The sequence below is a fragment of the Lepisma saccharinum genome, chromosome 4, assembly GCF_977018435.1.
Source record: "Lepisma saccharinum chromosome 4, izLepSacc3.1, whole genome shotgun sequence".
Taxonomy (NCBI): domain Eukaryota; kingdom Metazoa; phylum Arthropoda; class Insecta; order Zygentoma; family Lepismatidae; genus Lepisma; species Lepisma saccharinum.
The window spans coordinates 95,930,342-95,955,870 of NC_139232.1; the positions used below are offsets into that span (position 1 = coordinate 95,930,342).

General features: G+C 35.3%; 1 protein-coding gene across 2 annotated transcripts in view; it reads right to left on the reverse strand.

The window, feature by feature from the left end:
• Positions 1–1,819: 1,819 nt before the first annotated feature.
• Positions 1,820–25,529, reverse strand: part of LOC145986646 (uncharacterized) — a 55,394-nt gene continuing 31,684 nt past the window's right edge. Inside the window, exons 9-10 of one of the 2 annotated variants that reach the window (XM_083120915.1) lie at positions 13,198–13,295; positions 1,820–5,929 (exon numbers count right to left, since the gene is read on the reverse strand). In XM_083120915.1, coding sequence (XP_082977041.1) covers positions 5,923–5,929; positions 13,198–13,295 — 105 coding nt within the window. In that variant the 3' untranslated portion in view covers positions 1,820–5,922. Of the gene's footprint in view, positions 5,930–13,007; positions 13,296–25,529 lie in introns of both variants that reach the window. The other variant, XM_083120914.1, reaches the window with a different exon arrangement.

Here is a 25,529-nt window from a genome sequence, read left to right on the forward strand (position 1 = left end):
ATTGTAAAAGTTCATTTATTTCTCTCCAAAAAAAGGAGGATAGCTTTCCTTTTTAATATATGCATCTCCTGTTATATACTTGAGGGTCTCCCCGATGGTGTGGAGCTTTCTGTTTGCAATCAACGAATTTCGGATCCGAACCCCTGAGGGTACATTGCATGGTTGTTCAGATCCCACTTTAATCCAATTAGCCTATATGAGCATAAACTGAACTTGAAATAAACTTCGACGAAACTTTCATTTTTACCATAGGCACCCCAACATAAAAATATTCTGTCACTGTTTCTTGGAGACATCCAAAGAAAATTTCTTCCCTTATTTTCTCCTGCAAGATGATTAGTTTTTTGACATTTATGAATGTTTTTTTATCACACATTTTAGTAATAAAATATGTAGCACTACTGTTATGCACAAGTGGCATAGTCTCCCATGCTACCTCAGTAAACCAACTTTTCCATATACAGTAACCCCCCTGCCAGTTATGTAAGTAATGCGTTCCATAAACCTTTACCTAACTGCAATTTTACGTAAATCAGTTTACGTGTAACTTTGTAAGAAACTGCAATATTTATTATTATTATTATAATATGTGGTGGCCGCGGTGGCACAGTCGGTAACGCGTCTGACTACCATGCTCAAGGTCCCGGGTTCGATCCCCGGCCGGTTCAAATCCGGGAACTTTTCTAACGATGGAAGCGGCCCCGATGCCCACCCAGCGTCGAATAACATGGGTAAAAAAAGGTAAAGTGTTCCCCTGTGCATATCACCATGCTATGAAGGCATATAGGGGGTGTGGGAGACCGGGATCAAGAAAGTGTGGGGTGTTACTCCCACACCCCCTATACGCCTTCATAGAGTGGTGATATGCACAGGGGAGCACTTTACCTTTTTTTTTTATTATTATAATATGTATGTATGTATGTGTGTATATATATATATATATTATTTACATAGTATTATTTTATAAATGAAACATCATGCAGCAGTATTTACTCAGATATATAACAGTATGAAAAATATATAAAATAATATAAAAACAAACTGAAATCAAATAAAAAATGTCTTGTGACAGCTACGTACAGTTATTACGTAACTTCGAATTTACATAAGTCGAGGGGTTACTGTATACATAGAAATTGTTGAAAAATGTAAAGTTCTGTTTTTATTTTACTTGAATGTGTGCATATGTAGCATATGTATTTAATTTCTATTTTATCTAATTAATATATAATAAATATGTACAATAAATAATAGGACTGAGCCAATACCACTGTGACCCAATACCGATACTTCCACAGATTCCCACCGATACTGATACTTGAAAGAAAATTGAAAGTTGTTCAAAATATTGGTTAATATTTGTGTGTATCTACTCCACTCTAATTATTTTCATCAATTTAGCAACACTTTTGCTTTAAAATGTTCAAGAATTACATCAGATTATTAAATTACATGTTATGTTACTACAAAATTCATTTTTTTCATACAAAACAAAATAAAAGAACTTCAAATTTTGCATAATTTCCAGGATAATTACACTCTGCGAAAAGGTCGCATGGCATTCTTCCAGAGCCCATGAAAGACCAAAATGCCGGAAAAGCATCGGCCAGTATCGGTAAATAAATTCCAACCAATACTTTCCGATACCGATTGGTATCGGCTTAGCCCTAATAAATAAAATTTGTTGCGGTACACCAGGTCAAATTTTCAGAATATGCCATGCATGTAGTATTCATATCACTTCACATATCCTTACTGAATAATTATTGTCTTTCATCACAGGCTTGGGCGAATGAGAATAATGGAATCAACAGAAAGATCTGCTTGTTCTCTACATTTTATTGTTGCTGTATTTCAACACTTACAACCAATTGTTACAGAAACAGAAATAAATACAAAATGAACTGCATACTTCCAGCTGTATAACAAAATTTTGCAACCAATTAAGTTCCAAAATACTGGAGGTAAGTTATACACACAAAACTTCAATTTTCTAAAAAAAAAGAACTTTTTTATAAACGAGTTGTCATTATGTTTTTTATTTTAATAATAATGACACGAGATCTGGCCTTTGCTTTAAAAGCAACACCAATATTATATATTTTGTATATTATATAGCACATTATATAGCTACATATTACATATTAGAGAACATTTAGTAAAAGTGATTTGTCTTTTTTCTTAATGTAGGCTTTTAACAAGAATGAAATGGGGAGAATATATTTGAAAAATAATATTCATTTTTGGGAACTTAAATTACATTGGAGGAAAAAATAACAAACACAATTGTCGAGTATGATCAAATGTATAACTTTACTACCTCTTACATCCGAAAAAGATGTATTGTAAAATAACCTGATATAACCGTGGCTTATGACAAGTTTGTAAAAATCCTTGAAGTTTACAATCTTAAACTCCAATTGTACGAGTTGCACCAATATTGTGGTGTAAATTCGCACATGCATCCATACATACATTTTCAAATATCAGAATAGAATTATGATCTTACAAACAGTAAAATTGCGTTATTGCAGCAAGAAAACAAGAAAAGAAAAAAAAAAATATTGTGCTTCCGAAAAGTAGAATAAATGAGGTAGTTAATGACTATGTGTACTTTACAATTGAATGTCTTTTAGTGCTATCATTTTAGCAAAAAGAAAAAAACAACTCTTTGTTGGGGTAGCATTGTGACTTGACAATGAATATACTATAAAAAATAGGCTCATTTAAGTAAAAAATAATTAAATGCAGATTTTATTTTCTTCTTAGAATTGCATTCAACATTGGAAATGATAAGCATTTTAGTATTTGAATTATGTTCTACACTGCTTGAACTCACATGCCATTAAATATGATTTTGCAAATCATAGAAACTGCAAGCAACCCACAGATATTTTATTTACAAAGCAAGAATGACAGAATATGTAATTTTTCATTTATGCAGATGACATTATAATAATTGTGAATTAAAAAAGAAAAAGTTCAGCCCACAATTATGTATATATATAACAAAAAGTGGCATGCGGTGTTTTTATCAAGGCAAGCCTGCTCCTCGATGTACTATTGTTTATTTAAAAATTATATATTCAGTGCTTCAGCTATCTAAATGGTCACCGCACGCTACTGATGTATGTTTATATATATATATGTATGTATTAAGTTTAACAAATATCCCTTCCATTGCGATTTGTTCAACAGTTTATGGGCTATGGCTGAAGCCGTCAAAGATTTGTATAGACCAACATATCAAGACACCTCACAACAAAATTCACTGAAACAGACAACACATTAACATAAACCGAACATTTTGAATTACATATTCGTATGTCATTCTATATATGTAAGTCAACAATACAGGAAACTTAAGAGACAACAGATTCAATATTGTTTTCTGAACATTAAACACAAACATAACATTCTGAAGACATAATATAGCTTCATTGTTTTTTGATTGGCACAATTGAGCTACAAGCAGCTGGATTGTAAATTCCCATAACAATCTCATAAAGGATATTTATAAAAGAACAACATGGAAAAATATACATTTGTGGTTATCTTCTTCTCGATAAAGTCCTATATTATGCTAGCTTTACAAAATAGCTTTCTTCGAGTAACAATCTTTTCTATATACATACATTAACTTTCAACCTGATGATGTAACGTTCACATAAATAAAACTTATTAATAGGCTTAACAAACATCTGGTATATACCAGGGTATCCCACTTTTACATTTCCAGTCCTGGTCCCTATAAAGCACATTATGTTGTATTTAATGCATTATTTTTTCTTCTTGCTGATTTTAATCAAGATTTTCTCAACCGGTCATGATAAGAACATTTTCCACGTGAAATATCTTGTCCCAATGGCAGGCTGCTAAAAGACAACAGAAGGCGGGCAGGAAAGTAACATAATAAAAATAATGAATAAATTATTGACTGTTTTTATGTATTGGTTATGCATGATGAAAGTTTAGGAATCATTTGTATATCTGCATGCAAGACATGAAAAGGTTAATAAAATTTAAAAAAATAATTCTGCAGCTAAAGAATGTATGATCCTTCTTATATGTAGAATTTGTATGAGTTCTCCTCGTTATAAATCTAATTTGAATTATTACAAATGAAGTTATGCCAAAGCTTTTGAGAGCTAGCTTGATATCCCAAGAAAACCTCACTTTCATTTGGTGTTAGGAAAGCTTCAAGAACTATGTAAGTTATGCCAGTTCCTAAATATGATGTTCAACTTTGTTGTCTACATATAAAGTTCACAAATATGATTCCTCTTACAGCAGAAACAATTTTTTTTTAGGTAATTACAATCATATATTCTTTGGAATTTAACTTTTATCTGCTTTTGCAGAAAAGATCTTACAAATGCTAGATTGCGATTTCACCTATGATGGGCACTGAAGAAAATCTGCAAAACTACATGAAAATAAGCAATATGCTACATACGACTGATTCATCTGCAGTAAAAAATAAGTGACGTTTTCATGCCTTGCAAAAATTATACATGTGTAATGTACATGTATATAACGTAAGTAAATGTATTTAGGTAAAGGAATAAATTAGGCTGTGGGCTCAACAGGAAGATCAACTATGCTTTTACAGAATTGGAACAAAGATACGAATTAACATGTAAATGTAAAGAAGTGTGTGATATTTACTTGGGTAGGAAAGATGTAATTGTTCACCTGTGCTTATCACAATCATTAAGTAACCTCTCTTCATATTTCTTGTTTGTTTTTCCTCCCTTTATTTTCAATTTACTGTACACACAACCAAAGCTAGACAGACTACCATACACTATGTCTCCTTGAAAGCATCTACTAGTGACTGTTCCTATTTCAAAATGCTAAGCCTAGCATTCTTTCACAGACATCAATATGAGCAAATTCTGTAACATCACAGAAACATGTCAACATGTTCCATTAGTCTTAAAATCATGATTGTAATTTTTGAAGATATTTTGGGGTCTTGCTGTTAACTGCTTCTAGAAATATATGATTTAAGAACACAACATTCAAACTATGATTCACATGCAAATAACCATCATTTTTTCCAAGTATGTATCGTTTTACTAACCAACACATGCACACTGAACTAATCGCACATATGTAAGGTTCTCTAAAAGCAATATACGACTATGACACAATACAATATTGAGAGCTTATGTGTACATTTATGTGCATCATAAACACTTTTATCATGAAAATTGTGTAAGCATAATCAAGTTATGTTTAAAATAAATTTAAGAGCCTGCTTGTAGCAGAAGTAAGATACAGTGATAATGTCCTGTATTTTACCATTGTCAATAATGATTAAGGACTTAACCAAGCAAGAAAAATGTCTATAACAAATCAAATATGGCACATCTGATAATAACACAACACACAATCTTTACTTATATTTTTCTACTAGTAAAATCCAATTGTTAAATTCTCTGTATATGTACAAAGCAAAGACACCAACACCTATAAAAACAAGTTACTATGTATATATATTTATATATTCACATTACAAATGTCAAAGAAAAATGTTTGGTCCAGCTTAATGCAACTATGCTATGCAAAAATGTCGATGTTACATTCGGAAGGGAATAAAAGTACTTGAGAATAGATACACATACAAAAAATACACACCTTAAGCTAAAAAATATTTTCCATAATTTTGCAAGACTGGACATGGAAGCCATAATGCACTAACACCGAATCCATGTACGGAAACCAGACCGTTTAGTGGTGATTACTACATGTAATACAAGTACTTATGTGAATGTGCAGTTCGTTTACACCAACTAATCTGACAGTAATACAATGCAGGTACACCATAAAGTAGACTTCATCGGGATGACATTTTGTGGCAACATGATGCTTCTAAATTTCAATTCCTCTCCCTGCGATGCATCATAAAAATTCGTCTTATTTCCTGGAAAAGTAAAAAATAATTTTAACTTGAACAAGCTGTCAAGAGCGGCAAAAATTACACAGAAATGTTAATGTTACTAATTTCATGACCAGAGCCTGGATGTCTGTCAATACAAACTGTCCAAATAGGCAGACAAAAAAGGCACAATAGCAGTGGTGTATTCTGAAAATTTTACTTGTTTTACTGCAACAATATTCTATATTGTATATATTTATTATAAAGGGTGTCTCAAAAATATGGGACATTTTGAAATAGAAAATGAAAGAGGAAGAACAACTTCAAAGCAAGTTTATTCCTGGAGATGAATAGTACATGGTATGCAATTAATTGTAAACATGTTCATTCACAAGACGGCCTTCATGTTTTCCTTTATATTAATTAGACATAATAGAAATACAACACCAATGCAGGCATGCAAGTACAACAAAAACAGAAGACGGACAACTTCAAATTTCCTGTCAATTTTTATGTATATGAAAAAAGTTGGTTTGCCAGAGAGAATATGCCACTGCACAATAGGCACTAGAAATAAAACTAATATGAAATAATATTGCCTAGCAATTTGGGTAGTTTTTAGTACCTATAAGTTCAGGGGCTCTAATAATAACAAAATGGCAGAACTGTGCAATAAAATATTTATAGAAATACTGATATCAGCGGATAATTACCATCTGATTACTATTAGCCCCATATTTATACAATCTGTAATATACATATGCATATTATCACTGTATTATGACGTTAAAAACTTCTTACATCGCATGTGGTCAACATTCTTGTTAAAAACCAAACAAAACACACAAGCAGCATGATATGAAAGACTTTATAAAAGTTTGTCCAAACTTTCGACTCCATCTCGGAATAATCGTCAGGGCTGGTCAATAGACTGCGAACTTCAACTGCATCTTCACTGTTTCTCAACCAGCCCTGATGATGACTCTGAGATGGGAGTCGAAAGCTTGTATACACTTTTATAAAGTCCTTCATATCATGCTGCTTGTGTGTTTTGTTTCGTTTTTAACAAGAAATATCAGTGTACTTGTACATCATCAGGTGCTGGTTGCAACAGAACGAAAACTCATAGATTACAAGGTTTGAACTAGATGCATAACACTATGGAAAGATGGTGGCTGTATATAAATCTGCTTATTTGTGTATTTGAAACACTATCTTGTGTCCTGACTAAAACTGTGCATATCTTCCCTGTTTAAGTTTATGAACTTTATGCTAACCTCTGCAAACCAGTATACTTGTTTAGGTTGTTGCAATAGAATAATTGTCTTTGTTTCACTTTTTAGGACCTCTCTCTACTTTCATGAATTCCCATTTCTTTCAGATTGTGCATCAAGAATCCCAAACATTGTTGTCTGCTACTTCCAATTTCCTTACCGTCTTACGGTATACAATAATATATTATTTGGAACACAGAAGTTAGGCTTCAGCTACATAATGAATCTGCTCCAAATCATTTACATAGGGTGAGTACCATACATACTTTTCTGCTTATCTTGGTTAAAATTTGGAATTCATGTTTCTGCATTTTCTGAAAAGTGGCAAATGCTAGTAAAGACTGGCCATATCTAATCAGCACAAAAGTTGTGCAACTGATGCTACCACTTTGAATGTACATATTACTCAACTCTTCTCCATGGTACTTTTCCATAACTCTTGTTTTTTGAGAACATATTTGACCTTTTCTTTGTGGCATATCGGCTGCTGCTACTTGTAGTAGACAACCCCTCTCTGAATGCAAGCCATGAGCTACAGCATTAGCATCATAAACAATGCAAAGTTACCACGAATTCAAAAGAGAAATTTATCTCCCTTCCCCTTTATCATTACTGTACATGCGCAATGGCTGGCAATGATGTGACTTTCTCGATGAAGGTTCTATGCTTACTTCAAACAAATACTCAACGCTATCTTCAAATATTAATAGTTCAGTATTAATCATAATATTACAGAGTTATTCTGCCTGATATTGGAAATTCGATGACAGCATTATTGGAAAGTATTTTCCATGCTTGTCTGCTCTTGCATCCGGGACTTGTTAATTCATTTAGCCAGGGTGCAGAATTGTTGAGCTACCTCACGCTCGATTCAGCTGAGTGGGAATCAGTTTAAATACAGCCATTCCTGTCTAAGATTGGCTGCTTATTTGTGCATGTTATTAATCGTACTATAAACTCACCCTTAATTTCTTTCAATAGTTTTTAAGGACATTGCAGTATCCATTTTTATCTTCTTCCTTTTTCACCACACAGCAATAATTTTATAATGTCGTGAACATTATATACACAAATCGACATCTTTAAATTTATCACCTCTGTAATTAGTGCTTTGATGCCTGCCGCCCCCCCCCCCCTTTCACCCATTTTTAACACACACACAAATGCAAAAATTGCAACTGCCGTAATTCAAAGATAATTAAACTACCCTTATGATCATGATTATCTCCACCTTATCACTTCCATGAGATGTTTGCCATTAAATTTTAAAAGCTAGAAAAGCATTGTGCAATGACAAAAACAGTGTAAAAATTGATAACAAAATATCTTGTGTAATTTCTACAATAATGTTCCTTTTGTCTTATTCAGTTCACAATAATTAAAACACAAACACACACACTTCTGGGCAAAAGATTAATGCATTTAAATAAAATCTGTTGGGGGGATCGGGGTGTTTGGTTACAGTTTTCTCTTGTGCGTTCATTCACTATTATATGTCAATGATGCATTTATCCACGATGCCTATTTCTACTACTACATACAAAAAGTACTCGGAATTTGTGAATAAAACACAAAATACGTGGTTAATCATCAACCTTTATTTTGTCGCCTGCAAAATAGGCCCCATCGCATGCAACACACATATGCCAATGCTTAACCCAGTCTTCAAAACACTTTTCAAAACGCAGAAGATGGTATCACCCTGAGTTCCTTCTGCGAATTTCCTTTAATGGATTCAATCGATTCAAAACGCCTTCCCCGAAGTGGTAACTTGAATCGCGGAAAGAGAAAAAAATCACACGGAGCCATATCTGGAAAATATGGGGCTTGGGCGAAGACATGTGTTGAGTCCAAAAACTCGTGAACAAAGAGTCGTCGTGTGCAAAATCCAAGAATTGTTTTCCTATAACTTAATTTTCAAAGTGCCATTCTGAAGATTTTTGACCTGTTTGCATGTCACACAAGTTCGGCGTGTAGAAAAGCTTTCGCATCTCTGTATTCTATAAGACGAATGGGCAAGTTCCTCCCCACCTCTATCAAGGCCAAACTATGTCAGTCCCTAGTTTTATGACATTTAGATTATTGTGACGTAGCGTATTCCGGCTTAACAGGTGAGTCAGCTAGACGTCTGCAGTGTTCAAAATGCCTGCGTACGATACATTTTTAATTTAAAATACTGGGACCACCTATCACCTTATTTTCTCAAATTGGGGTGGCTACCTATGCAAGAAAGACGAACGCTGCACACTCTGATTTTACTTTACAAAGTTCTCAACCTCAAGTCACCTTCCTATCTCCTCTCTCGCTTCCAATTTCTTCACGAATTTCACGATCGCGACACCAGATCATGCAGCTCCTCAGTTCTCTCTATCCCCGTCCACAGATCAAACTTCTTCTCCAACTCTTTCTCCGTATCGGCTGTAAGACTATGGAATCAGTTGCCAGAAAGCACTAGAACAGTAAGCTCCGTCGCTTCCTTTAGCAGACGTGTTCGCCACTCTCTTCAGAGTAGTCGTTAGATCTTCCCCTGTCAAGCAGTCTAAAAAGCATGTGCAAGTGAACGAATTCTTAAAATACCTTGCAGTTACTTAAATACAATTTTAAATTTTGCATTCTTTCATTCCATATTTAGTTTTTTGTGTATTATATATTTTGTATTTTGTGTGTTATATTCAGGGCTTTAAGACTTGTGTGTATGAGTATAATGTGTGTGTGTGGACCTATGTGAAATGACTAAATGTACTTTGTGTATAATATAATAATGTATAATTTTAAATGTATTGTTGAGTGGAAGAAAAGGCTTTGTACGGCCTTAACTCCGCCATTTAAAACAAGGCATTAATAAAATAAATAATAAATAATACACTCACGTCTCATCACCAGTTATGATGCATTTTATGAAGGTTGAGTCAGTCACTAGAGGCTCGCGAAATCATGTATTCAGCAACATCCCTGTGATGTGCTTCTCGCAGGAAATTTAGCTCCTTCGGAACAAGTTGTGCCTCGACGCGTTTCATGCCTAACACATCAGTCAAAATGGTGTGAACGGACATGTGTGATATGCCAGGCTCACGAGCCACCTCTCTCACACTCACACGCCGGTTTTCAAGCACCACTTGTCCTGATTTTTCCACATTTTCGTCAGTCGAAGGAAGGTCGACCAGAACGAGGCAAATCAGCAACAACGTCTCTGCCTTTGAAAGCCTTGTACCATCCATACGCTTGTGTTTTCTTGTACATTTTCAACAATTCAGCACATGACAGTCCATTGGCAACACAAAATTTCAAACAAATTCTTTGCTCGATATTTGCCTCCATTCTGCAAATCGCAGGATACTCGTCAACACAACTACATAAACAGCTGCTGTGCACAAACTGATGGATAGATTACTCAACCCCTCTGCGTGGTCATACAGTACAGTGCTGCCATCCTATGGACAAAATGAATTCTTGATACCTCGAATGTGGGACTTTTACCAGCCAAATTCCAGGTATTCTTTCTACTGAAGGTATTAACAAATTTACTCCATTTTTGCCCATCTCATCTTAATTTTGACACATGTTTGTTTCATGTCACTTACTGTGGTATCATAGGTTGTGCATGAAGGTTGTTCTGAAATTCTGTCTGTATTAGTGGCAGGATTAATATTCTTCCTGTCAAGAGTTATTATTTATATGTTGTCATGTTTTCATAGAAGTCAGAGCCACACCTAAACATATACAGGTTAAAACTGGAGTAAAATCAGATCATGGTCATTCAATTTGCAATTATTTCTTTATGCAATTAAGTAGAAAGCAACTATACTACAGCATTATGATCCACACACCTGAGAAATTTAAAAAGAGGGAAAACCTCACCCCCAGAAGATAAGAGAGGACATGCTCTTGCTAAATATAGTACAGGTAACTTGTAAATTCAACAAGGAATTGCATGCTTTCCAAATTTGTGAAGGAGATTGACCTTTGAGATGCCAAGAAAGACTTTTATAAAATATATCGTACGAGTCTATAAGATCATTGGAAATATTAAGTACAAAGAACTCCAAATCCCAGATGTTTAGCCATCACTTTTCCAGACAGAAAATATCTAGAAGCACCTGAGAAATGCCTTGTCGGACATTGCCAAGCTTCTTTGATTGCCATCGTTGTAAACAGGTGTAAACAATTGCAATCATGGAAGAGACTACAGGTATCTGATTCGGCATTATTTAGTAAATTTGATCGGAATAAATGTCTGGGAGGAGAGAGGTGAATGGTCAGTCGGGAGTTATGAACATAGGAGAGAGAAAGGCAAAAGTACAATTTGGGCAAGGATGTGTTGAGCGAGTTGCAAGTCAGACTCTATTGTAGTCATAACCGTAACCACTCTAAGCAGAACTTCAGCTACTATACAGAGACATGGTATACCTTTTCCATTAGCCATGTTGATCCAGTCTGTAGGGGTTTAAAACTCAAGTGTTGTGTTTGCCATTCATATGTGTGTAAATTAGTACCTCTTGCACATTACCATCAAGCATGCCATAAACAGCGAGTATGCCAATAGTCAGGATGAATGATAAATGAGCTACACTACCCAAGTTCAATCCCACATACCGAAGGGCATGTGACTATATATCTTGTTTTAAAAAACACTATGTGTTTCAAATTCTGAAAAATTAAGCTTGTTGAAAATTCCTTCTACTGTATCCAAGTAAAACAAGTAGTTTGCTTTCACTGTATAGATAAATTCACTATAAAGTAAGCTTATGAAAACATGATACTATTACAAATAATTGACAATTGCAAACAGCATGGATTCACTGCAATGCTCTAGAACAAAGATTGCCAAACCGTGGATCATTGAATTGTTGTTACTATCGCTACCTCAGTAACTATCTATAGACACATCTTAGTGGACTCGTAGACCTATCAAATATTGGTAGTTCCAAGACATCAATCAATGAAAGTGCTTGGTCGATATCTTAGAAACTAATAAATGTGAAGATCTAAAATTTTCTAAAGTACAGATCTTGCGACAGAAATTTATGATGGCATAATTTTTTATTGGCTTGTCAGTTTGTCTATTAAAAGAAATAATTTCATCACATCTCAAAGATTTAATAAACCAAGAAATTATCATAAACTCAATCCTGGTAGCTTGCCATGTATATTCATATGTGGGAAGTCACTCCATGCCTTTTGGAGTTTAGTGATCTCTGCTCTAGAAAGAATTCTAAAAAAAAATATAGTTTTTCAAAATTGGAAATATCATAGTGGTTTTCGTAAGAGACCACAGGTCCCGCAACACCTTTAAGTCCTGGCATCACTAAATACTCTAGACTCTCGCTAATCCGGCCCTCAATAGTCCGCCCTCTCAGTAGTCCGGTCCACATCCGGCCTGTAGTCACTCAAGCAGAAATGACGCGCACAACAATGAATTATCGTGTTCATCAATGTTGTTAGTTAAAAATGTTAAACAAAACTATACATACGTACAGGATTTGAAATTGTGACTTTCTTACAGTAAAGTTCAGTACATACTATGGCTTCTAAAAGGAAGCACGTAAAGTATAGCCTGTATAGTCCCTATGTGTTTAAACTACATAGTAGTACGTAATTTCTGACCCTCTCAATAATCCGGCACTTCCGCGAATCCGGCACCCATATGTGCAAGGAATGGCCGGATTAGCGAGAGTCTAGTGTATTACAATAATTCTTCTTGAATTCAAGGAATTTCAGGCAGTGTTAATACTCAAATATCACGTTGTAAGAGGAAATGGCAAAGTTAGGCATATCAGGAAACTTGCATTTCACCGCACACCATCTAAAGCCCCAAATTTAAATTTTCACCTCTGCCAATTACAGCATACCTCTTTGCGCTGTTCTGACACAAGTGTCAAAGGAGTTTTCCCAGCACAATTGAGCTTGGTGGTCTCAGCACCGTACTTCAGAAGAAGATTGAATATATCTTTCTGCACTTCCACTGGAACGTTCTCCAGGGTTGCTGCGTAATGTAGTGGTGTGTCCCGTGTTGTTGTGGATGTGTTGACAAGCACTGACCTGTCTCCTTCGTAATTTTCAAGCAGCACCTTTATAAGTTGTGGATCGGGGGATTCCTCCACTGCACAGCATAATGGTGTTTTGTTGCACTTGTATTCCTAGAAGAACAACAAAATACTCAAAATTACACTTCAATCATGATTATTCCACACATTTTTGTTAAAGACCATAGTATTTCAACTTTAGCTTTAATCTCATGAAAGTACAATGTTTTAAATCTGCATAAACATTAGGAGCACATTTTTAAAAAAAATCTCTAACTGTAGCTCCAATCACTAACTTGCAAACAAATGGAAGTAATGCTAAAAATAAAAATGAGCTACTCAATAAATCTTACATTGAACATGGTCAGTATTACGATGCATATAATTTTACACCACGTGCCAACACAGGGTCCCAATCTTCACATGCACCAATTTACCACTGAATTAACAGTTATGATTTTTTCTCCATACCATTTTATCATATCCACTGACAACTTATGACTGTTAATACTTGTATAAATGTGACTAGCTTTTCAGTAAGTAATTAAAGGTATCATAATTACCAGTGGCAGAAGTTGCAAAACTTGGCCCCAGATACAATTCAGCACAAGCAAACCTGATATTGAAGCTCAATATTATCAATTTAAAAATATTAATTTCATTGCTACATGATTTTCATCATTGATGTTTCGTTGCACATGAAACTGGCATGAGTTCTAATGTAGTGAGTTTAAGGTTGTTACAAGAAATTGATTTCTTTTCTTTTTTAGTATCATCTCAGGAGAACACACGTTTCCTTCATCAGACATTTATTTGTAGTGAAGTCAGTCCATGTCAGTTGTGACCATTGATCCAAGTGTGTGTGCATTTACTGGATGAGTTCAGTGGGAAGTGTGACGATTGCTGCTGGTGAAATGCAGATGGGGAAGCACATTTCATTGTGAAAATTGTCTTGCTGCTGGCAGAATGTTGAAATGCAAAGTGTCACTTTGGGAAAAATCTAGCAACAGTAAACAACTGAATGCATACAACTAAACTACTGATCTGAAACTCATAGTGAAGTTTTGCACATTCTTTTGCTTCCTCATCCCCCACTCCCTTTCATTCACTAAAGCTAGGTGTATATCGTCCATGATCAAATAGTACATAAATATTGGTGTTTTGTTTAACAAAAACAAAACAAACAAACAAAAAGGAATCTTGTCAATAATATTGCACTGTTGGAGCCTAACAGCTGAATAACTGTGAAATTTGCAACCAATATTAGAATGAAAATCTTGTCAAACTTGAAAGATACATCCTAAATATCATCAGATATTTTAAAATCTCTACAAAGTTGCTTGACCTTTTCGGTTCATAGGCATGTGCAGAGCCTCTGATTAGGATTGAAGGGGGGAGGGGGGGGGGGCAAAAGTTCAGTTTGGGAAGAAAAGCCCCATTTCATCTCTGCTTTATTGTATTGATGGGTATGAAAAAGAGGAGTATATAATACGAGGGTCACTATTTATATTTTGAGCCTAACAATGAAAAAACAGGAATTTGGCATTGAAAACTGCTTTATTGTTTTTCGAAGTATTCTCCTTTATGGTCAATACACTTTTGCATTCGTTCAAACCATTTGACAAAGCAGTTTTTTCAATCTTCTTGAGACACCCCCACTCCATAATATGGTTTTTGAACGCATCAACGGCATCTTCCGCCGACGAAAATCGTTGTCCACGCAATTTATTCTCGACATTCGGGAACAAGAAGAAGTCATTGGGTGCCAAATCAGGACTGTACAGCGGATGACCCATCAATTCGATTTTTTGACTGTTCATAAAGTCGGTTGTTAGACAAGATGTGTGACAGCTGGCATTGTCTTGATGAAGAATGATCCGACGGCGTTTGTTTGTTTTCCGTATTTGACCGAAGACCTCTGGCAAACAAATTGTTGTGTACCATTCAGAGTTGACCATTCTACGTTCCTCTAAAGGCACAGTTGCCACATGACCAGTTTTCCCGAAAAAAACAGGCGACCATTTGTTTCGATGTGCTTCGAGCGCGAACAACTTTTGTTGGATTGGGTTCATCTTGAAACACCTATACAGTCGACTGCTGTTTACGTTCCGGCTCATATGCATATATCCATGATTCGTCACCTGTTACAATCTTATATACATCTTTTGAAGCACCACGATTGTATTTATTGAGCATTTGTTTGCACCAATTGACGCGAGCGTCTTTTGAGTTTTTGTCAAATTGTGTGGGATCCAACGAGAACATACCTTTCTCACAGCTAAATGATCATGTAATATTTTATATATGCTGGTGGAACTAATGCCTATGGTTGCCTCAATCTCACAGTATGTCACATGACGATCTTGCACTATTAGGTTTTGCACAGCATCAATGTTTTCTTGAACAACAACTGATTTTGGACGACCTTCGCGAATCTCGTCGGTGTGCGAATGGTGGCCACGATTAAATTCGTTATACCAGCGTTTCACAGTGGCAAAGGATGGGGCTTCATCGCCAAATGTGGAAGTAAGTTGATCGATGCACTCTTGTCTTGATAATCCACATCGAAAATCGTAAAAAATCATCGCACGAAAATGTTCACGAGTTAATTCCATTTTATTGTTGTCGTGCAATCTCCAAGGCAACATAAACAACACAAATCAAGCTATTGACAAAACATTTGAAGTACGTTATGGTCAATAATGCCAGACGATTCCATGCAAACGTCAAATCGCGCCTAACTTCAATCAGTGTTGCCAAGGCTCAAAATATAAATAGTGGCCCTCGTATATGTCTGGACCCACTGAAAATCCCCTTAGTGTAATTTTGGCATAATATTTTATGCAGCATAACTGACGAATAAAGCATGTGAGATGGGTAACAACAAGTTATTTGCCAGGGAACCAAGTGGGATAGTTCAATTACATAGGAAATAATGCAATCGCCCCGTTGCTTTGAACTTTCACCGGCTTGAAAATACTTCATTTTCTTCAATTAACAACATTAAATTTCTAGGTGAAAGTATATTGAAATAGGGACATGGACGTCTGGAAGAGGCAGGGGGCAAGGATGGCCACACCTCCCCCATAGAAAATGAATGTCAACTTAAATTATACCTTTAACACTATAATTTGATTTCAGTCACAGTAATTTACCTTAATTATTAAATGGGAATGCATGAACGTCATAATTTCAAAAGTGTTGTTTTTTGAGGGGGGCCACTATTATTGGGTTAATATGCCTCATTTACCCCTTGAAAAAAAAATACATTGCTTGCCCCTCCGTCAAAAAAATCTGCGGACATCATTGATGAGGGTGAGCAATTGCAGCACCTTGCACCTATGGGTTGGATTAAATTTCAAAAGTGACGTCTTATCCCACTTGCAAAAAAATTCAACACCATAGTGAGTGTATATTGCCAGCTTCAACATCTAATGTTTCCAATGTCGTATTGCAATAAATGCCTCACATATTTTAATGCCTCCCATTACCATTTCCAAACTTTTCTCTCTTTTGATTTTATGCTTCTCAAGCCTAGAGGTCCTGAGTTTGAACCCTGGCTAACCCCTAAGGCTGGAATTTTAATACCCAGAAGTCTAGCGGCTGGGTGGTAATTTTAAACTCAGAAACACTGTAGATTCGCATGGCATTGTTTAAATTGTTTTCATTTAATAACCGATTGTTATAGAACTTATGCTTCGGAACGAATGATGATGAAAAAGACTTCACTCCCCTCTTAAATAATAGACCGAGTCCCAAAGACAATGGAAAATAAGCGTTCGTGAATTTTGGCACAGGTTTGTTGCAACAGTCGGCGAAAGAGAGTTACAGCGTCTCGTCTTTGCTGTTGATGTCAGCGTGCTCGTTGCAGGAAAAATGCGAAAAGTTTGCAGTCGTTCGAGCTTTTGACATTTTTCAGATTTCGTCACCGTGAAACAGAAAAGTGAATAGATAGTTCAAGGCCAAAAGAGAACACAAATGGTGAACTCGTAGTTTGAAAGACGACAAGACTTGTAGTGTGATGGATCAGCGAGAAGAAAATTTTCATGGAAAATCCCAAAAAATTATCTGTGCCCTAAAGTTAAACAATGTATAACTTTAGACATGACGATACCGGAAATTACTCTGATCAGTAAAAGGAAGAAAATTAGAATGAGACCTAGATATAGTTCAGTAAAGAAAGTGAAGTAAATGAAGAGAAAGCTGCAAAGAAAGTTCGTAAAAGATCTAAGAATGTCAGCGAAGAAAGATCAGACACAAGTATGAAAAGGATGAAACAAGAAAAGAGAGCAATATATTCATCTGATGAGAATGAAAGAAAGTTCCAAAAGAAACGGAGACAGGAAAGAATGGAAGAAAGTTACTAGTGATGAATTTCATAGTGAAGAAAACATACTTATGGACAACCGGAAACGAAAAGAAAAGACATTAAGGATAAGAGAAAATACAAATAGTGTTGGCAGACTATTAGTTTCTCTACCTGAAGAAAGTTGGAAGAAGAGAAAGAAAAATTAAAAGCAGAGAAAAGAGAAGAAGAAAAGGGAAAAGAGGCATGATAGTGACAACGAACAGAGATCTTTAGAAATGGAAGAAACAACTAAGACTTATAATTCTAAGAAGAAGAGATATTCTAAATTGCTGATTGATAATGATGTGTTTCTAAAGTTGGTATATTTTAGTAAAATATCAAAGTTTCCATTTAGCTTGATAGAAATGTTGATATCACTGATTTGTGTAGGTTTCTCGATAAAAAAGTGGAAATTGTTGAATGTAAATAAGTATTTTTAGAGTTGTGTATATACTACCAAATGCTGAGTATTTGGAAAAAAAAAGGTTCTTTAATGTCACTTGTTTTATCAGGTTACGTGAAACTTATGGTACAATTTAGAAAGTTAAATAATGGTTTTGGTAAAAGCGCTGATAACTGCTATCCGTGACAAAAATATTGAGCCCTCGGTTTGCGTGCTTGTAAAATTGTACTCCGTGGAAGAAAAAAAGTCAAATATACCTCATTGGAAAGCTACAAATGTCTGCTTTCAGAAAAAAGTAAGACAAAGTGATTTTAATTCTGTCTGTTTTCTATTCAGAGAAAAATGTTTATAAAAGTGTAGTGTTTTCGTGTATTTTTTACATAAGTCTAATTCAATTGTGTGTAGCTTCATGTAAAACCATCGTAAAAATATGATTTTTTTTGTGATTGAAGCTTGTTTATGTGGAAATATATCAGCCAAATATAATGGTACTCTCAGCTGTGGAACAGCCACAATTAATGATTAATTATGATGTTGCAATATCAGAAATGGCCAGTGCAATGGTTATGAAATGCATATCAAAATGATGGCCGTAGAATAAAAATCAAATTTCCATATTTCATTCTTTCACACTGTACAAATTGAAAACAACACGAGATAATTGTTTTCCTTGGCAACCGGTTCCCGCGCAATTCACATCGTTGCTAAGAACAAGTGACATTTGTTGCCAAGCATCGCCGCTTGCCCTTTAAACTCCGCGTCCAAGCAGCTTTGACATGGGAAATGAGCCGAAACAATATGTTGCTCAAAGGAAAACATTGTAGAGATGCCGAAATTTTCTTTTGTCACTTCTGTGTTTACATTCCTGCCATGAATTATTGCCTGAATTCCCACATAGCCATGATAATTCTTACGTGCATTATATCCAGGCAGTCGGCCTCTCACAAGTTTGCGTGTTTGTTCGTATGCACAGTATTGAGTGATGGCGGTTCTGTGAAGTGATTAAACCAAGGTGTCAAGTGCACGGCAGAGTGCTTGAGGGTTACGTCAGCACAATGAAAAAGGTATGTAAAGAAAAAGGGAACAACAAAAATTTGCATCGACCCAATATTTTATACTTTTACCTTTCACTAATTATACATATTTAATGAAAATTTATTAGTTTTTAGTCCTTCTGTCTCACTTAATGAACCGAACTGCCAGTCCCCATGGTGGAGTGGTTAGCACATTGCGCTGCGATGCCATGCATCCCAGGTTCGAATCCTGGCTTGGGCATGGACGTTTGTGATGTATATTCATCAATTTCATCGTATCATCACCACTTATTGCCATCTTCGCAAATTAGCCAAAACTGGCACAAGAAGCAAAGTAAAATAAATCAAATCAAAATAAAAAAATCAAATATCTTAATGAACCCACAACTCCTTGCTTATTACAAGAGTTGCAGCTGTGAAACAGACAAAAATATAAAAGCAATATTTCAGGTGGAAGGTATAGCAACACGTTAAATGCTGAAACCACCACCACTACTCGACACGATGATTAAGTGAATTTTGCAAGATAAACACAATTTACGTGCGTTTATGCTCGAAATATATTTTAAAATATTAGTTGGCACGAAGGCTTCAAATGCGCAATTTTTTTAATATAATTTTTATGCGTTGCTATCGCTAGTATGCACCTCACTCTGTTTCCCTTTCTTATGAAAACGCTGTACACAGCAGGTGCGATATTATTGTATACAAAGAAGACTGGATCTCTCATAGACTTCATTCAAATCGTCCTCATCGAACATCCTTGCACTCAATATATCTGTTTAAATGTGAGACATAAAATAATACTGGGAAAATGATGTTCATATAAATCCGAGTTGAGTTGTTTTCTCCCTTTTAGTCCACTTTATGCACAGGTAGGCTAATCGGGACTGGACTTACAGTTTAAAGTGGGTTGGTTGATCGGTCGATTTGGTGTTTTAATTCCACTTTATATACAGTAAGGCTAATCGGGACTGGACCTACAGTTTAAAGTGGGATCGGAACCACCATGTACCTCTACCAGGTATCAAAGGAGATGACGTTCATATGAAGTTAACAGCTAAAAGAAATGCCCCCCCCCCCAAAAAAAAAATACCCTGCAGTACAGCAGTACTCCTTTTGCAATATGAGAAACATTTCATTCATTATTTTATGCTGTGACATTCCTTTTAATCGGCTCGACGGAACACACTTGCGCGATTCTCGCAGCGAAGTGCAGCGAAACGGCAATGCTGTGGAAGTCGCTTGAAGCCCGCAGAGTCTGAGATTGGCCACACCCGGCCATACGTCATGCAGCTATTTACCATATTCGTAGTGTAAAAGAATAATTATTATTTGGAACCATATTTGAGGTACACACGCCAAACTTCTGGAATTTGATCAAATGCGTTAATCAACAGTTTTTGCAATTTCATTGGATTTGTAATTATACTAATGCATTTCAAGTTTGCACGTTTTCCTAAAATGCCAATTTTTTAAGTATCTAGTAAAAATTTGCATTTGATTTTTTCTACAGAGGTGCAAAAATAATCAAATTTCAAGTACACAAAATCTCAAAATTATTTGTACAGTCAATTATGAATTGTGTTGTTAAGTTCCCCATTCGTGACAATTGGAAGAAAAACTACACTTTTCAGTGATTTCTTTATTATAGTAAGAAAACAAAGTTAAGATTAATTAGCTTATTAGAAAGTAGATACTTTCCATTGAGGTATATTTGACTTTTTTCCTCCCTCGGAGTACAATTTTACAAGCACGTAAACCGAGGGCTCAATATTTTTGTCACGGATAGTAATTGTGTCAATAAGCAGGTGGATATTGTAAAATTGAAAATAGCTTGTTAATAAGAAAAAGAAATGGAAGATAGAAATATGAAAGTAAACCTCTAAACTGTTTATGATGATGCAAAAGAAAGAGTATAGAACAAATAAGAAAGAAGACTGTACAGTTGTTCTCAGAAGAAAGTCAACTGAGAAAATTCTTCGGAAAGCAAGAGAATATAGCATTAACGAAGGTTAAATAGCATTAATAGAATGATGAAGTGAAGATAATTCTTGGGACATATATTTCTTGGGACATATATGAGATAAAAGTCTGTGGGTATTAAGATAAAGTGCGAGAGAAGCACACGAATACAAGGTCGAAGGCGGACCAGAAATGTTGTTGTTGAAAAAATAGTAGGTCGAAGGCAGACCGAAAATTATTGAAGTTACATAATGATATATACATATGTTGATATGTAATAAATGTTGATGTGCAGAATTCTGTTGCTAGTCTGATTAATTAAATCCTATTAGGAGGTCAACATGTTGAAGATGAGAGAATTTCCTGAAATTAGAAAATTGAGCTAGTTGATACTTTGTAAAAGAAAGAAGAAGAGGAAAAGGAAGCACTAATTATAAATAGCATGACATCATGAGGTTTATAGTTAAGATTATTTTGAGGTTATTTATACATATTTGGCATCCTATTTGAAAAATAGCAGTAAAAGTAAAAATAATATTTTTTAGTACTATTCTACCCAAACCTGCTGAAGAGCATATCTCAGAATGTGATTGTTCGAAAGGTGAATTTTTATGATAAAATTTTATCACTCATAAAGAATTAAGTTGATGATAAAGGCTGTAAAATTTAGAAAATATGTTTATTTGTGAAAACATGGAGAGTTTGATGATTTGAAGATAAAAGCTGGGTACATGAAAATGATACTATGTGTTCAAAGTAAGTTTTATGCAAAAGAAAACAACTGTAAAAGCGATTCAAGGGTAAAAATTTGAACTTTTATTATCATGAAATCATTGTACTTAATTAAAAAAAATATCATTACTATCAAGTTGTAAAGGAAGTTTGAACAGTATTGTTAAAGGTGCTCTTCATATTATGCAGAGAGTTTTTGAAAATTCTTTGAAATTATTATATCTTTATTTGAACTTTTTATTCAAGGGGTAATCTAAATGATTATTATTTTTAAACTGAAGAAAATTTGACTGGTAGCAATTATGTTATAAATATATACAAAAAAAACGTGAAAATTGTAATCAGAGTTTGATAGAAATGTATATACGAGGTCTGGTCGAAAATTTAAGGAGATAAAGGACTTGTAAAGACATTAGCTCTCCTTGATCAGTCCATCTAATGTCTTTTTTGGGGGGAAAGGGCATCTACAACCGTTTGTTATAGAACTTATGCTTTGGAACGAATGAGGATGAAAAAGCTCCTTCCCCTCTTAAATAATAGACTGAGTCCCAAAGACAATGAAAAATAAGCGAGTGCTCGTGTATTTCGGCGTGGGTTTGTTGCAACAGTCGGCGAAAGAGAGTTACAGCATCTTGTCTTTGCGGTTGATGTCCGGACGTGCATTGCTGGAAAAACGTGAGAAGTTTGAAGTACAAGCTGTTGACATTTTTTAGATTTCGTCACCGCGAAACACAAAAGTGCATGGATAATTCGAGCCCACAAGAGAAAACATATGGTGAACTCGTAGTTTGAAAGATGAAAAGACTAGCAGCGTGATGGATCGTCGACAGGTGGCTTCTACCACAACCTTTTAAGGATACAGACAGGAGGAAAGAAGAGGACGTGCTAACCAGAAGTTGAAGAATACAAGTGCTCAATGATTTTGATAGTGAGTCTTGTTTAAGTGTTGAGAGCTCTCAATATATGGCCTTTTTAGCATCGATCATTATAAAGTTAAAAGTACAGTGCTGAACTATACAACCGTGAGTAATATTTCTCAATATGTATATTAGCTTCTATCTTGTGTTAGTTTTTAAGAATGGTTACATTTTTGAAACTTCACCGACACAATTAGGGCATTCTCCGTAAATTCCTGTATCTGGGCCTTTCCTCGTAAATCAGGTGAAGGGGACTTACCAAGGGCCTCCTCATAATTGTTTGTTAATTAGAAATTCAGAAATAAAAGTTTGTAAAAGGTTATTTTCGTCTTTGCTTTAAACAGTAAATTAGGTTTTGTGAAAAGCTGAAAATCCTGTTCGTAGCTTGAACTAAAGGAGTAAGCTTAAGCTGTTTCTTAAGCTAAACACAACTTTTATTGTTGAGATTCCACTTCACTTTCCTCACTACCTGACAATAATCGAGAGGATGATCATCACTTTCTTTAATAATTTCACGAATTTTGTCACTCACAAGACCCTTCAATCTGCTGCTCCCTGACCTTCCATTTTTAGGAAAAACTATGGCAAACAAGGGACAAACAAAAGTAACTTTTGAAATATTTTCCAGGGTAGCTACAATTTTTTGATTATGAAATTCCCTGACTTTTCCAGGTTTTCCAGACCAGAAATAAAATTTTTCCAGACATGTTTGTCTTCATGATTTTTGCTTTTGAACCTCATGTTTTTCAATTAAATATGCAGGCTCGTTAATTATTATGAATATGAATATACACAGTTATTCGCTGAAAATTTACCAGGTGATTAATATAAGGCTATTCAATGAAATAAATAAACTAGTGTACTTCCCCATTTTCACTAAATCATTACAATTAAGGTGTAAAAAAATCAATAAAAAATGTGACATATATCAAAGCTTTACAATGTAACCTGTATACAACTTCAATTATATCAATACAAATGAGAAACAACAGAAAATTAGGTCATGTACCCTTAGAAAATATGCAATAAGTTTAATGATTATATTTTTTAATTTATTGAAAATAGTACATATTACGAAAATTTAGAACATGAATGGGGCCGGTGACCAACCATACACCTAAAAAAAAAAATATATACGCGGGCCATAGTTTGGAATCAAATATCTCCATTATTTGAGTTTTCCACATGCTGGAACCAATTTTATATTACGGAAAACATCGAAATCTGTCTTTTAAAAGGTAACAGTTCCGAATGTTTTATGATTTTTTTTAAATTTTCTTAGCAGGAAGAATAATTATCACAGAATTTTGGCAATCATTGTGACACGAAATTTGAACCTTCCTTAAAATAATGAGCACTATTTGGATTCGAAAAAAGTTATTTATGTTGAAAAAAACAACAACTTTAAAATGACCTTACTCAATCATACACGCTTCCCACGGACAAGTTATTCTCCGTTTGACAAGCGACAGTAAGTATCGTAAACTGGTGGGAATGAATGTAGAAATAAATCGGAACCTTAGAGGAGTGCATTCAGGGTCTTTATTTTAATTCTAAGACAACCAAACCTGACATTCCTAACCACAAAAGCATATATTCACAAAATCTTAAGTAATCACTAAAACTCTGCAGTATGTGTTAACAGACATAAATTGAAATCAAACCATGTAAAAGTTGCATTTGTAGCATGATGAAATCGTAATAAATCAAAAATAACTTGGGCTCATTTTCACCACTATTCAGCATAATTTCATTCTACATGCAAAAAATACGTAAAATTACTATCGGCATGAAACCAACATTCCTAACCTAAAAACGATGTGTGACCGGCGTACGTTTAATTCCTCTATTTCGCACTAGATTTTAAAAAATAAATTCCATCTACATGCACAAAACACGTGCATATTCGAATAATGACGTCACTGATACTGCATAAAATCACTCATTTCTCGGGTGTAACACATCTCTGCAATGTAAAAACTACGACAACGAGCAAATGAACTACTTGATCAGGTTGCTTCTGATCGGGTCGCAAACGAAGGACTCAAATTAACAGAATGGGTTCACGGGGGGAAGGAAGTAGTGAGTCTCTTTGTTTTTACTCAGCGTCCGCACCCGTCCAGTGTGACGTCAACCACAGCCAGTTACGTGAAATTCTGCTCTTCAAGCTTTATTGCAGATCCAAAACCAATGAACTGTCCGAACACCAACCTGCTCCGTTTCACGTATCAAAAGAGAGCGGGTTCCGAACGGGTGTGTTCTTAAAGATGGCTGGTGCCTAGGTTTAGTCTTGAGTAGCTTGTTCTGTAAGGAAAAATCTCACGCCTCTCCAAATTCCGGTGTTGAACAGGTTCACAAGAACGAGTCGCAAAATGAACGGATCCAAGAACCTAGATCCAAAAGTGAATAAATATAGAATCGAAATGCGAATGAAGCATAATTTTGTACGTAACAGACGAAGTCATAATAAAGAGAGGAACAAGTTTCTGAACTGAATCTTTTGGAGGGACTGGAATCACAAGAACCGAATTCAGAAGTGGAAATGAACCATTCGTTCATTTTGTAACTGGTTCTCTGGCAACACAAAAATGCACGTAAATTCCAGAAGATATGCGAAATTCCCTGACTTTTCCCAGTTTTCCAGGTTTTCCAGTTGCGTAGCAACCCTGATTTTCACAAAATGACACTAGGTGGCAGTAAAATACAGTCTCACTAGCAAGCAGAAGAAAATTAGTTTCTTTCCGTGCCAACAGATGGCACGGAACAGGCATTCATTTAGAGCCATGATGCGGACGTATGGTGTACCTCAAACCGTGCATAGTAGAAACGTGTAGATCAGTACGTCAAACCGGCCTTAGGGGTTAAAGCATGGATGCATCACTGTATTGATCCATCACCTCTTTCATCATTCATCCTCATTATTAACCCATGAGATGGAAGTGTCATAAA